The following is a 16121-nucleotide window of genomic DNA, read 5'->3' as shown; positions in this document are numbered from 1 at the left end:
ATTTTCTAAGGACCTGTCCATATTGGAGTAAGGCAACTTTTTGTTAATCGATGTATATAGAGAAAAAAATTCGGTATATTTTGTCAATTAGGAATTTTTTAAAATGTGGTATATGTGCCGATAGAAAAAAGTTTATAATTTCCTTCAGTTTCCATAACGCTATCAAAAAAATTTGAAACGAAAAAATAATTTTCATTTTTATAATGGTTTTGTCTTGAAAAGACCTTCCTTACGATATAGTAACCGAATTCAACAGGTTTATAATATTGGTATTTTATGATTAGCATTATATTTAGAGGAAAAGGAGGCTACTGTGGACATGGGGGACAAAAGTAGACAAAATGAATAGCTTTTTTTCCCTAGTAATATTTCCTCGGTGAGATGTCATAAATTGGTAACTTTTACGTACAATGAACCAAAAATGTACCACCCTGAATAACTTTTGATTTAACGATCGGATCTTCACGTTCTAGGACTCCATCTTCATAATTCGAGGGTATGATTTCAAATATGCAAATTAATTAGTGCACGATATTTTATTTTAAGTTACGCAATCAGACACTAAAACACACTTTCTCGGAATAAACATAACTTTTGTTCAACAAATTCGATTTTCTATCCCCCGTAATATAGGAGGTAGCTGCAATCTGGGAAATATGGTCCCAATAGTTGGGTTGGGTGAGCTATCCAAAGTTTGGACACCCAAATGTTAATTTTATTTCTTTTTTTTTTTTTGTATTTCAATACAGATCGAGAGCTTTTTAAGGGAATTGAAAAATTTTTGCACACGATTATAAAATTCTTTTATCTAAAGATAATTCCATACAAAAAATAACTTTCAGTAAATATTTATTATTTAATAATAGTCTGATGTTGATGATCATTTACGTCGCACTAGTGCTGCACAATAAGCTATTGGCGACGGTCTGGGAAACATCCCTTGAGGTTTGATCCTCTGCAGAGGGGATAAGACCCCCGCTTCGGTAGTCCGGCGACCTGCACGCGAAGTCGAGTACTTTATGGTACACCAGTTTAACAGGACCAATACCGCACACCCTCGGTCCCTACGCAGACTGATCCAAGTGGTCACCACCCGAAGCCAGGGATGCTTGACTTCGGTGATCTGCTGGGAACCGTGTCTTAACGATCAGTCCACTTCGGGACAATAATAGTCTGAAAAATTTTGAGTCGTAAATCATATAATTTTTTTTTGTATTATTTTAAAGTATCTAATTCCGCATGGAAAATACAAATTTGAGCGAAATTGGTTGATTAGTTCCTGAGAAATCGAGTCTTATAAGTACGACTTTTTTAAAATTTAATTTCTCAGGATTAATCGATTTCGCTGAAATTTTGTATTTTGCCATTTGGAAAACTTACAATGTTTTGTAATCCAATTTATATGTGAACAAATAACTTGTTTTCATAAATATATTCGCTAACATAATACATAAATAGCTAAAATGACGGTTAGAGATGGAGTACTGAAAATTTTTGCCCTAGAGCCCCGAGGGGTGAAGTTACGGCACTGGTTATGTGTTGTTTAAAATGTTGCAGCACTGAAATGCAAATAAATCAAAGTATTCACATAATGTATTTATGACATATTTTCAGAAGAAAACTTGATTTTATAAATAGAACCAGCATACATACAAAGTGAATAATGAGTGAATACAGCAAGATCGAATGGCAAAGCAATCAGAAAAAACTGCATAATGAAACTTAAACAGGAAATGTTATTGTATGTTGCTAAGGTCATCTCTCCATAATAAACTGACTGTTCATGCACATTTAAAGACATACACATTTTTTTTTATGAATGGCAAAGCAATAAGAAAAAACTACGTAATGAAACTTAAATAATAAACTTACACAGGAAATGTTATTCTATGTAGCTAAAGTCATCTTTCCATAATAAAATGACAGTTCATGCTCATTTAAAGAGATACACATTTATTTTATAAATGGCAAAGGAATCAGAAAAAACTGCACAATGAAACTTAATAGGAAACTTACACAGGAAATGTTATTCTATGTCGCTAAGGCATCTCTCCTTTATAAACTGATTGTTCATGAACATTCAAAGAGACACACATTTTTTTAAAAGCTAAATTGTAGTGTTTGATATTAGCTTTACATTTTCTAGTAATTATACTTTTAAAAAAGAATCAAATAGACCCAGAAATAGTTATTTTATTGTAATTTAATCATTTGGCAGCCAAATTAGCAAGCTATAGATGTTGGTAGATAAATTATTGTATTACATTAAAATAGCTATTTTTCAGCCTATTTCAAACAATAATTACTAGAAAACGTAAATTGAACATGAAATTAAAATACTTTAAACAAAGAAAAATACTGTTTTAAATGTGTAGAAACATGTATATTTTCAGAAGAAAATTTCATTTAAAAAACAGCATACATACAAAGTGAATACAGCGAACCCGAATTGCTAAGCAATCTGAAAAGAAAAAAAAACTGCACAGCGAAAATTAAGTAGGAAGCGGGAAATGTTATTTTATGTCAATAAGGTAATCTTTCCATTCTAAACTGACTGTTCATGCACATTTCATACCTGCCAACATTAGAGAAATAAATTAAGGGAGATTTTACTAGCAACATTTTTTAGGCTACGGGTAAAGTTTTGATGCTTCTTGCATAATCATGGAAGTCAAAAAGAGAAATTCAAAATTGGAAATATAAGCACTTAACTTAGTGAAGTAAAAAATATGTGCATAAATCTTGATCTAAAGAAGATTTTTTTAAACCATTATTATAATTACTTAAACTATTTTATTTTGTAACCGTTGTTGAACAGATGACCTGATTTTGGGTTCACGACTACTTATGTTCAACTCCATAGCCTTAGAAGTTTGAATCTGATCCAGAAGACAATGGAACAAGTATTGGGAAAAATTTGCCTTCATGGGGGACTTTTTGATGGAACTAACCCGCATTTGAGTTACATGGAGAGGAAAATCAGGAAAACCTCCGACGGTAAATCGGGCGGCAAGGAGACTGAAACCCGTGATCCATCTACCACTGAGGATATTTCACGTCAGCACTGTGGTCGGTGAAAGCTGGATTCGGAATTCATATCGACCAGTCATTGCTGGGATTCAAACCCAGTTCACCTCATTGGAAGGCAAACGCTCCATTCCCTCCCTAAGCAATCGACTTAACCATCAACATACTGCAGTACTGGCGATAGCACTATCTGTTGTCTATAAGGGAAGTATTTTTGCCATCGGTGGATATTCTATCACAAATTTCTTTAACAAATATGGGGAAATTTGAGAATATACGGATCAACAGGAGATAGTCGTAAAATACAGAAATCTTTGTTAAAAAACAGAAGACTTGGTGGGTATGACATTTAAAGAGGTACATATTTTTGAACTAAATTGTAGTGCTTTATGTTAGCTTTATGCCTCGTATTGTTTAAAATTGGAACCAAATAGACTCAGAAATAGCTAATTTATTGTAATTCAATGATTTGGCAGCCTAATTAATAGCAAGTTCTACATGATTACATTAAAGTAGCTAGCCTAATCACAATAATTATTAGAAAACATAAATTGAACATGAAAGTAAGATAATGTAGACAAAGAAAAATGCTGTTTGAAATGTGCAGGAGCAAAGCCAGTATAAAATGGGATGAGTTCTACGCATTTATACTCAATATTCAAACAATTTTTATATAACATTTAATAGATTTTCAATTAGTTTATAATCCAACTAAAAATATCAATAATAGAAACTTTTAAAAAAAAGAACAAAAAATTTGGTTTAAACCAGCCAAGCTTCAAACTCGCATAGAAAAATTTTGATAGAACTATTTTTAAGAATTGCGGATTATATTGTTTAGAATATGTTATGCACTATTTAAACAAAAAAAAACACAAGGGAAAATAATAGGGTGCAAAGCTAGATTTTTTAACAAAAATTAAGCACCTTTTAAGCACTCAAAAAATGTTTTTAACCAATTTCCAAAAAAATATATATATAGTTAGGATCTGTGCAGTAATAAAAAAAAATTTCCATCTTTTAAAGACCTTAATTTATAAACATAAAGTTCAATAAGATTCTCGAAAACTTTAGAGATGAAATAAGTAGAAATGAAAATCATACCTTTTTTTGCAATTTAAAACAACAATCAATATGGCAAGGAAAAATTCTCTTTTTAAAAAGATAGAAAATTAAGCAATTGTTACAAACCTTGAATAAAAAGAGTAACTTTAAGGGCTTTTGAAAAACATAAATCAAAAATAAGCACCTTTAAAAACACCAGGCACCCTGAATAAACCATCTTAAATTTTGGGTTGCAAACTTCAATGTTGCATTACGAAAAAAAATCATGTTTATATTAAAATTTTATTCATCTTTTAATTGTATTTAAAATACTTAAATTCTCATTATTTTAGAGAATCTAAAAACAGTTTGCTTAACTAAAATTCTATTTTTTAATTATATTGTCACTCATTATATGCTGTAACACAAAAATGACACTTTTTGAAAAACTCCACCAGCTAATTTAAATAACAAAAATCTTTGAAATTTACAATATAATTTTTTTTTAAAAATGGTTTTGGTTTGAAACAAGTTTTAATAGCTAAGTTCACAAAAGATATAGTTATTTTTTCCATCATGCACACTTTTATATAAATCACGTAAAGAAGCTATCACATTTTTATCTAAACCAATTTCATCGTTTAGATATTCGCATGTATCCTGATCAACACCCATTTGAGTTTTGAGAACATACTCAAAAGTGTAATTTCCTCTTAACTGCACAGACATAGGTATTTCATAATATCTTTTTGGCTCTGAAATGACCATAGATTCCGGCTGCCTATATGCATCACTAAATTCACATGGCATGTTATTCTCTTGAAAATTTTGCTCATCATTAACACTAGAGTTTCCATCATCAAATCTATCATCTGATTCATAATGAACTGTTTCATCAGAAGAACTTTCTTCTGTTTCAGGAATTTGAAGACGCACCTTATTATCTTGATTAAAACTAGTTTCAGCAACAGACAAACATTCATTATCCTCTTGAAAATTTCGCTCATTAGTAACACTTGAGTTTCCATCATCTAATCTATCATCTGTTTCATAATGAACTGCTTCATTCGAAGAACTTTCTTCTGCTTCAGGAATTTGAAGACGAACCTCCTCATCCTCATTAAAACTAGTGTCAGCGACAGACAAACCTCCATTATCCTCTTGAAAATTATAAAGGTTATCATTTAATGGGTAATGTGTTTCAGCTGTCATACCATTAGCATGCGTCTCACCTTCGGCAAACTTGTTATCTACAAAATAATTGTGATCATTTAATGCGTAATGTGTTTCAGCAGTCATACCATTAGCATGAGTTTCCCCTTCGCAAAGCTGGTTATCTACAAAAAAAGTGCGATCATCCAATGGGTAAAGTGTTTCAGAAGTCATATCATTAGCATGAGTCTTACCTTCACTAAGCTGGTTATCTCCAAAATAAGTTTCGGTATGTTGACAATCTTCTTGCAAATATGTTTCATTAGTAATAGATACACTCTTATCTTTTTGAAATTGATTTTCCATCTGTTGGCAATCCTCTAGTATATTTTTTTCAGATACAAGGGAGAAATTAGCATGAAAATATTTCTGACCATTTAATCCCAATTTCTCCTCTTTTGAGCTTAATCTACTAGATCTTCTAGTCTCTGTATTTGGTCGAAAATTTTCTTTATTTTTCTTTACACGCTTAGTTTTTGTCAATGTTTTATTTTTTGTCATAGTTAATGAGTTTTTCTGCAAGTCAAAAATTCTATATTTATCTTTCATATGATATTCTATTTCTTTAGGTGACAATTTTGGGATAATAAGAGAAGGAAATTTACCAACAATAGATCTAAGGGATTCATCAAAAGCATAATTTTTACCTTTCTTTTGTTTTTTTTGCTTTGATGTTTTTCTTTTTCTTTTAGGTATGGAACATCTCTTCAAGAGTACTACAGGCTGACGATGAGCTAAAATATTCTTTGCTATACCAGCTATTTTATTTTTGATAAGTATATATGTCGGCTCTTCATACAAACTTTCAGAACGTCTGTAATGATCTCGATAAAACAGAGGTATTAGTTTCAAGTCTGTTGCTTTACCGATAATTCGATGGCAAATATAAGTTTGAGCACATATTTGTGCATATTTCTTATCCTCACAATTAAAAAACACAGTGTTAATAATATTCTCCACACTTAATTCACTGGCATCAACTGATCCAAAATTTTTATGTACATTATAAACAATGTAATTATTGGGAAGATCCTGCGTTGTTTTGTGAAAATGCATTTTATATGAAAATTGAGTTTCATTGCTTCTTGCGACATCCATTTTTCTGCAAACATAAAAAATAATTAATTGAGACAAATTTTATAAAGAAAAAGTAGTTCTAAATTATTACAACAAAATACAAGAGTGTTGAAAATACATAGCTGCCAACATGGATAGGAAAAAACCCAGTAAATTTCAAAAAATAATACAAATTTCATAACAATTGTGGCAAAATGTACTAAATATTTTATACATGGTTGATTTTCATCATCATCAAGATTTTATCAGATTTTTATCATTCCGATCTGTAAATCAAGAATCAGTTTAATGTGAATCACGATTTTTATAATAATCAATGAAACCTGCAGAACTAAATTTTATTTATTAGCAGTAAAAACTAAATGTAAAAATTTTATTATAAATCATAAAAAATTAATTATCCTTCATATGTAAATTAAAAGAACAAATAGGATAACGATATTAACCTATAATAACGAAGTTAAAACATTGAACATATTTCTAAATCGATTAAACACTATATATCATTCGAAAACTATGGCTACAAAACCTAAAATTTGCTAGAAATTTCAGCTTTCAAAACATCAGAGAGATGAACAATAATCTAGCGTGAAAAATCTAGGAGAAAACAGTTTTGCATCTTCTTTAACCCCTATTGCATCTATCAGAATTTCTATAATTTTCTTCTGAAAATGTTTTTTTTACTGATTTTTTGTAAGAAAGATTAATATTAATTTAATTACTGAAAAATCAAGTACTTTTCAAGTACCCTATGGCAGAATTCAAGGACTTTTCAGGGCACTGATTTTTTTCAACAAAATTCAAGGACTTTCAAGTAATGTGGGAACCCTGTACCTTCTGACACTAGTTACAATGGACAATTACAGCACAACATTTTTATTTTCATACCTAACTTATTGGAAATTCTCTCCTGAAACCAAAAATCTGGTTGTTTTTTTCCAGCAAATGTTAATTTATTTTGTTATTAAGCATTTAAATTGCCCCAAAAGGCCTCCGTGAGTGCTGCAATCAAAAACGATCCCCGATTGGCTATGGCGTCACATGTGCCGAATGGAAACATGCTAGGCTATTTCAATGCTCTTTTAGTTTTGTTATCACATATATAGTATGAACATCCTTTGTAAATTATTAGCAAAATTTTTGTGAATTAGATTTACGGTTTTGAGAGTGTGTGCAAAATGAAATAAAGATTTTAAAACTTCAAATTATCACTAAAATGTCTGAAGAAATGATTATGCAGCTCTTTAGAGCCAATCAACATTTCTTTTAGGCTGAAATCAGTGGCATTAAAGTTCATAGAAAATACTATTTTATTCCACTTACTTTTAAATTAAAATAAGTTGCAGATTGGATAGAAATAGTACACATTTAGATATAGGATGGATGATTTTATAATTCGTTATTGCATTAAAACAAATAAATATTTTCATAAATCTAGTCCATTGAAAAATATCAGTCAATCCCTGTTACAATCTATGTGCTAATATTCAAATAATGCAATTTAATGTTGGTTCTTTTATTTATTTGTTACAAGAGTTGAAGAATTTTCTTTTTAAAGGCCATATGACACGAGGCAACCTAGTTGAAAGCAACTAGCGGTTTCGGTGAAGTTGAAACGTGTCATATGATGGTTGCCCGGTTGCTTTCAACTAACAACTGAAGTTAAAACCTTTCAACTTTAGTGGAGCAACCAGATTAGTTGAAACGTGTCATATAGTATAAAATTATAGCTTCCAAATACTTTCAACCTTAACTAGCAACTATTTAGTAAACAAAATACACGTGCTGATTCTGACACATCCTGAATTTTTATCTTTTAAATTTAAACTTGGTTTAATCTTCTAACTATGACTAGTTTTAAATGGAATTCTAGCGATATATGTATTTTTTTTTTTTTTTTTTTTGAAATTTTTCAAGCGTATCCTTGTCTTTGGGACATAAATAACAAAGATTATGCGAATAAACTAATTCCGTATAAATTAATGTCCTCTGTGGCGATATTAAAAGTTACAAATTATTATTGAATTTTAAAAGTGAATGAAAAAAAAACTAGCATATTACTAATTACAAATGTTTAAATATTTGAAAATTCCAAATTATATAGCTTGAACGCTAAGCTTTTCAAACTCATTTTGATAGATATTTCTTTGACAGATATTTCCGAGTACCAATGAAATTTTGAAAGCAAACGAAAGAAATTATTTTGATTTTATATCACCTTTTTTTGGTTCTAGTTCTTCTTTCAGAATCTCAGCTATCAGCTCAACGCCTACCTCAAGTACATCGTCAATAATCGCTTCTATGATAATTAAAAGAGCTTATAGCAATAAACTTTATTGAAAAATATAAGTTCTGGTATTGGACTGTTATATACTATAATAGTCCAATACCAGTGCCGTTCTGGTATTGGACTATTCAGAGTTGGTTGAACAAGCGAAGGTTGTAACGTGTGATCACAAATGAGAAACCAAAAACCGGTTTCTTAACTTAGTTGCCTAGTGTCATCAGCACTTAAGTAAATACTTACTAATGCAGTTTGTCATATTTCTTTTTATTTACTATGCATTAAATATTTAAATACACATTAACGCTTATATTTATTATTTCGTGAATAAGTAAGAATTTTGTTACAGTTTACATTTTAATTCCTTTTTCTGCAATATAGTATTAACAAAGTATGGTTGTTGTTCATTTCTCTCCTTATTTTTGTAAACTATTTGTCAGTGCTTGCAATGAAGATTTCAAAAATAGTAAAATTTATACATTATACATTTTTAATTAATCAAAATAGTTGAAAAAATCTTGGGTTAAGCAGTCGGTATAGCCAAAAACATATCAACACTTTCAAGAATCTAGTTCATTGAAATATATCTGACCATCACCATAATCTAGTTATGCTTAAAATTTCACTTAATTTCTCATTTATCCACATCAATTAACTCATATTTATCCACAAAATTTCAGTGAATATCATTAAGCTAGAAATTTTTGTTTCATTAAAGCTAAAGAACAATAATAAAAAATTAACTTATACAAAATGGAAAGAAATTCTTTATATATTTATATATATATATATATATATATATATATATATATATATATATATATATATATATATATATATATATATATTTATATATATATATATATATATATATATATTTATATATATATATATATATATATATATATATATATATATATATATATATATATATATATATATATATATATATATCATTAATAAGTGTTTCAGAAATCCTTAAGTATAAAAAGTATTTATATAACATATAGAGGTTAAGAATACCTTGCATTAAAAAATAATTATCATTAAGAAATTGAAACTTTGAAACAAAAAAGTGATGACATGATACGAAATGTAAATAGAAGTCATTGTTTTTTTCTTATATTTTAAACAAAACCAAAACTTAAATAATTAAAAGTTTACCAATAGGATATAAAATCTTCATATTGTTGAAAATTATCATGTCATAATATAATACTAGAATGTTTATTATATTGCGATTTCCAGAATTTATTTTAGTCAAAATTTATGAAAAAAATATGAATATTAACAGCCCTGTTGTAATAGCACAGGCCAATCAACAGCCTTTGCCATTGGGTTCGATTTAAGATCCTTTCACGCAAACAAAACTTTTATATAATATCTGTCATTAATCTAAGACATTGATTTGCATGTGTGCTGAAGGGGATGCAGATCAGGACAGATTTCCATATCATCACTACTATGTTGTGGTTGTCAGAAATGAATTAATATAAAAAAAGAAATACAAATTACAACCAAAGCTCAAGCCATCGAAAACCTAATTTTAACAACACAGGTCAAAGAACAGTTCATTCAGTAGGATTTATATTCGTTTAATCAACTCTTATTAAATCCCTTATGGCAGAATTTTTTCAGTTTTTCTGCAACAAAACTCACTAGCACTCCTTTCAATAATAACAAAGATGTATGTTACTAATTTAAGGTAATAAAATCACTGTGATTACAAGAATAATAAAAAACTTTTATTGAATATGTAATATTCTTTTGATTATAATATTATGGGCCGGCGATATTGTCGCATTTTGTTGGGGGGAAGGCACTAATTATTTCCTTTATTGCATTTAGCAAATCATCATCACATTAAAAAAAATAATTAAATATCATGAAATCTGTTGTAGTAATTACTGAAAAATAGATCAACGATGAAATCACGCACATCCGGCTCTTTAGAAAAGGGTTACTCAAATGCATGCTTCGTTTCAAGATTTGATTATTGTAATAAATAATATTGTATAAAAATATCAGGTTTTAAAAACTAAGTGGAAATCAAAAGCAATAACTGCCAAAAAAATTGATAGAATCATTCCCTTAAAAAGCAAATTATCAAATGCGCAATTTGAACTTCCCATAACGTCTGAAATATATTAGGATATCTAAAAGCCACGTGAAAATCAATGTCAATAACTGCCGAAAAGACAGTCAAAATGGATTTATGATATCGGCATAATCTGAGCGCTTTAAACAGAGATTATTTAAGTGCGTGATTCAAATTTTACAAGTAAATCCCTGCAGAAAAACAAACCAAATATTTTTATTTTCCAAAAAAAAAACTTTCTGCATGAAATCTGTGAAGTTCTGAGACAATGCCGCCATTTCGTTGTGATTAAATCTAACACAATATAACCAAAAAGTATCATTTTTTAAAAACTAGGACAGTATTCATCATTCCAAGCCTGTTATGAAATAGGGGAGATTTCCGTATCCTGATCTGTGGCAGAATAATTGCCGAGTCTTGGCAACTTCTAGACAGCGGCCCGCGAGAAAGAAAAAAAAAACATCCCAGAAAGAGACCAACTCAAAAGGTATAACTCCTAACCACCCCCGGGCAAACATCAACATGTTTTTTTTATAAAGAATATTGCAAGTTTAAAATCTGTTTGGCACCTTGGCAATAGTAGTTGGCGAAACAGATCAGAATACAGAAATATCCCCATAAACAAGAGCATTTAAAGTTAAATTTCTATCACTAATGCTGAAATTGTATCCCAAATTCAGCAAACTATCACAAATTTGAGAATAAAGCCTTGGATAATTGTTTAATTTATGAAAATTTTATGGTAACAAATCGATAAGTATGTTTATTGAACTAAATCACAAGCCTAAATTCTTTTGATACAAATCTATCAAGTAAAACTAATTACCCCAGGAACCGAAATTTGAAGGAAATCTTGGTCTTGAAAACAACTAATATCAGACATAAAACATTAAAGCTTATTAATGATATCCATTGCAAGAAACAGAAGTTTTTTTTTACTAATTTATTATAAAATCTATTCAAAAATACAGTCAAATCATGACGATCTTAACAGAGATAAATTCAAAATGAACCAGACTGACTATAAACCTGGTGCACTTAGTGCATACGTGCCCCAATATATAAGTTTTATAAAATTATGGTCTAAAATATTGCGAAAGTAACATTTTATACACAAAATAAATAGAGATGGAATCGACATGAATCACTATTAATAATTTGTTTAAATAAAATATTCACTTCTCTACCTGCAATTTTGTTACTACTCTAATCGCTCTTCATATAGTTTTCTTTAACAATGAGTTAGTATTTTCTTCATATGAAAAGACATTTGTTATGTTTACTAATATTATAATAGGGAACGCACAATCACAATGATGAATTACCAATTCTTTAGCAGGTAGAGTGAGTAACTTTTGTTTTCAAGTACAACTGCGCATGCGCTTGAAATGCTTGGCTAGAATTTAATTTTCACCAAATAATTTCGAAAAGTAACCCTGTTGAAGAGATTGCGCGGAGGTGTAATTTAAGTGTAGCTTTAATTGCAATTGTTATTCTAAGCTCTTCATTTATGATTCATTAAATAAAGTAAGTTAATTGTTTTAAATAAATTTTTTCTGTTTATAATATTGCATCAATGTATTTTAAAACGTTTGCGACATTTTATAATTCTAATTATCTGTGATAAAGTAGTTAAAGATTTGCACGTTACTGAGTTAGGCTTAGTTACATATTTGTTTTCCTATTTTATCTTTGATATAATAAGAAATGTCTGTTAATAAAAGAATATTATTTTAAATATTCGATAGTTTATTCTTTTGCATATATAAACTAATCAATCAATAAAAATTTTTTGAACTGTTCTAATTCTTTTATGTGTGTAGAAAATATAATAAAGGTAATTATATGGTATTAAAATAAAAGGTGTCAATGTACCATCATTTATTTACAATTGAAAGGTTATTAATTGTAAATGATGGCATATTGACATTATAATTACTTATCTTTAAGATTATTTAACCGTTTGTAGATTCTTAAATTATGATACTTACAAACATGTATTTATTGGAATTTAATTGAAGGTTTTACTATTTGATGTATATATTGACATATTTTGAACTGAATCTACTTGTGCAAAATTCCGGTATAGTTTAGATTATTTTATAATTTTGTATATTACCCATCAATAAATGATGAAATACCAGAATGTATACAAGTACTGTAAGATTTCTTAAGCAGAGGTTGGTGCAAGCATTACCTTTAACTGTGGAGAAGTGATGCAGTTTAGCGATAATCTATGATGCACAATGGCTCAGTGGGGCTTTAGTGAGGGAACTTGTTTATTATTTTCATATCAAGTCTTTCTTTCTATTGCCCCTTCTAAGCCGCATCTTTTGATTTCCACAAACAACTTTTTCGATGAGGAGTTTATGGGAATCTGATAATATAGGTGTATTAGTAAGTATAATGGTGAGTATTTTACCTTATATGTATATAGTTTTTGTTTACATCCTCATAAAAAGAGATATATATTGTATTATTAAGTTGTATGTGGAATTCCATGTCTATCAACATGTAGATACTACGTTAGGTTTTTTTAGCAACTAATATAAAAAGCTCATTTAACCTATGAATTTTGGATACCTAGATGTGTAACAATTTTGTATGGTGCATATTAAGTGTTGCATTATCTAAGATCCAAAGTAGGACACTTAAGGTTTTAATTACCATGTCCAATCATGAGCAAAACATTTTTGAATGCTAAAGGTCAGCTTATCCGATTCACTAGAACATTACCAAAAGTGCCTCTCCTTTTGTGGCGAAATAATGACGGTAAATAATGTGAAACTTGCATACAAAGCGTAAAATAGATGAAATTTGAATGCCTGTATATAAAATTTTAAATGAAAAATAATGACAATTTGAATGGAATTCTTTTATTATTTTATCTTCTAATCATGAATCAATATGTTCGTGCTTATACGTACTGTGTAACTGTTATTGCAAGAGGGTGCATTTTTATTTACAAGCGTAGCATGCCTAATTTTTTTATTTATTTACAGCTTGTACAAGGTTTTCACATGAATTCCCAAATAATAAGCCTACTGTTCAGTTTTTACTAGTACATGGGCTTATTTACAGTTTGAGTTAGGTAATTTTGTTAATTGATGTTAGTTTTATGATTTTAATAATTTGTAGTGTGTTAAATGGTTTTTAAGATAAAATATGGTTCTCTTGGTGTTATTTATTTGATGAATATTTATTACTTCAGTAAGTATAAGGCATAATAACAGTATAGACTTAAGTACAATATGGCAAGATAACTTATGTTTTTAAGGAAGGATATACCTATTATTTTTGAAATTTTCTAATCATTCTGATGTGACATCAAAAGTAACTACTTAAAAAAATTTTTTAATATTAATTACATTATTTTATGGTTGTTAGTTATTAAAAATTGGTAATCCATTGTATATTTTAAATAAACTAGTAAGAAATAAAAATCATTTTAAAGTACTCAGAATGTAAAGGGTTACTAAGTGGCTGAATTTCCATGAAACATTATTTATTCGCAATAGTTTTTAAATTGTACTTAAATGCTCAAAACCACATAATTGACAACTAAATGTATAATTTCAGTAAAGTGTCATTATATACTTGTCTATTTTTGTTTCTTCAATTCAAAGAATCTTTTTAAATCTTCTGTGTTACAAATACATATTTTAAGGTAAATTATGCTTCGCCGAATCATGTGAGAAATAATGATTAAAGCAGTAATAATCATTTTGAAATTATATTATTTAATCATATAAAATTAATTTGCATATTAATGACACATAACTATAATTTTAACTATTTGTATGAAGTAGGCTTTAAATGAGTGTTCTGAATAGGATCAAATTAATTTTATCCATGTTTTGTATCAATCTTTAATATTTACAAAGAATGAAATGTTAAGATAGTGAAATTGAATTACTAAATACTCTGTTTTTGTAATTGTATACAATGTCTTAATGAGAAAAATATGTACTATCACTTAAATAATTGATGTTGTTAACATATAGCAATTTATCTAACTATTCGCCTGAATTTGGAATGCATATACATACATACATACATATGTTTGAAAAATTCGTTAAAATAAAAAATTATCATGAGTTTGCATACTTTAAAAGATATGGGTATAGCAAAAGATACTATTATATAAGATTAATTATATAATAGTATATTTGAAGTTAATTACTTCACATACTTATTTTTTCTTGTCATGAATATTATAAGACAATTTTAAAAAATCATGTATTTCTAAAAATTCACTAAAAACTTAATATCATTATTAAATGAAAATTCATTCCTCTTATCACCATCTGTTCGTTGAAATTCAGCGCCATCTGGCAATGATTTAATAAACTTTCTATCCAAAGCCGAAAATCTCGCAGCCAGTTGTAAAGGGATAGGTTTGCAACATTTGGCAACTTTTCGCTGTTTTCAACTGACTGAAGCGTCAGAAATATCGCCTTGCGCATGCGCAGTCGCTCAGCCGGTTGTACCCACAGACACAAGTACGTACAACCGCTGCGTGTACAATGCGCATGAGCATGACTGGACTTTCTTCTCAGGAATTTTGATTGTTGCTGTTGTTAATTTACGTCTAACTAGAGCTGCACAATGGGCTATTGGCGACGGTCTGGGAAACATCCCGGAGGATGATCCGAAGACATGCAATCACAATTTTGATCCTCTGCGGAGGGGACAGGAATTTTGAAAAACGTACATGTAGCTCTATTCATGATCGCGACGCACGAATACGCCATCTGGGGAGAAGACCGGTTCCATGTCTAGCCCTCACCTCTTCTCAGTTGTACTACGATATTTTCCCTTTTCTTAATATTTTTCATATTTAGCTGTCAAAAATGTTTTTTTAAATTTCGATGTCATTTTCTTTTAGAACTATACTTAATGTAGTTTTCAGTTCCATATAGTTTCCTATTTTAAGAGTTTTTAATATTTAAGCAAGCAGATTTAAGTTTTAAAAGTGTATAATATCAGAAAATATGCTTGAGATAAAATATGTGTGTATTCTTTCAGACGTGCAGCGTTTTACCTATCATTAATTCTAATAATTATGCTTCTTAATATTTTATGAGACCACTAAAAAGAAAGCTATTTTTTAATAGAATGTTGGAGGATACAACCTAGCATAATAAGAATTTATCCATAGATAATAACTAATAACTGAAGGAAATAGCTCATAAGCAATAACAACAGTTTTTATTGAAAAAAAAATATCAGTAATAAAAACAGTTTATTAAATGATTCCGAATGAATCATGATATTCAAAAATATGGTTACAATTAACCATAAATTTTATATTTAATTATACGATCAATAATCAAAGTTTATGAACGATGAGCAAGAAAGTAAGATGAAAAAATGAGC

The 16121-nt window shown here is 29.0% G+C and overlaps 1 protein-coding gene across 2 annotated transcripts; it reads right to left on the bottom strand.

Moving 5' to 3' along the window:
* Positions 1-1575: 1575 nt before the first annotated feature.
* LOC107452952 (uncharacterized) lies at positions 1576-12125 on the bottom strand. Of its 2 annotated transcripts, none has more exons than XM_016069586.4 (2): positions 11930-12125; positions 1576-6385 (listed from the first exon to the last, which is right to left on the bottom strand). In XM_016069586.4, the coding sequence occupies exon 2, from the start codon at positions 6379-6381 to the stop codon at positions 4606-4608; it is 1776 nt and encodes a 591-aa protein (XP_015925072.1). In that variant the 5' UTR covers positions 6382-6385; positions 11930-12125; the 3' UTR covers positions 1576-4605. The 2 variants fall into 2 exon arrangements, with proteins under 2 accessions (XP_015925072.1, XP_087011201.1); XM_087155075.1 differs by lacking the exon at positions 11930-12125 and adding an exon at positions 11569-11827.
* Between the last annotated feature and the right edge of the window lie 3996 nt (positions 12126-16121).

The sequence above is a fragment of the Parasteatoda tepidariorum genome, chromosome 11, assembly GCF_982258835.1.
Source record: "Parasteatoda tepidariorum strain Cologne lab strain chromosome 11, Ptep-v5.0, whole genome shotgun sequence".
Classification (NCBI taxonomy): domain Eukaryota; kingdom Metazoa; phylum Arthropoda; class Arachnida; order Araneae; family Theridiidae; genus Parasteatoda; species Parasteatoda tepidariorum.
This window is presented reverse-complemented; position numbering and strand designations above follow the sequence as displayed.

Bases quoted from the DNA above. Each gene is read 5' to 3' on its own strand.
- LOC107452952 (XM_016069586.4), bottom strand. From the start codon at position 6,381: ATGGATGTCGCAAGAAGCAATGAAACTCAATTTTCATATAAAATGCAT.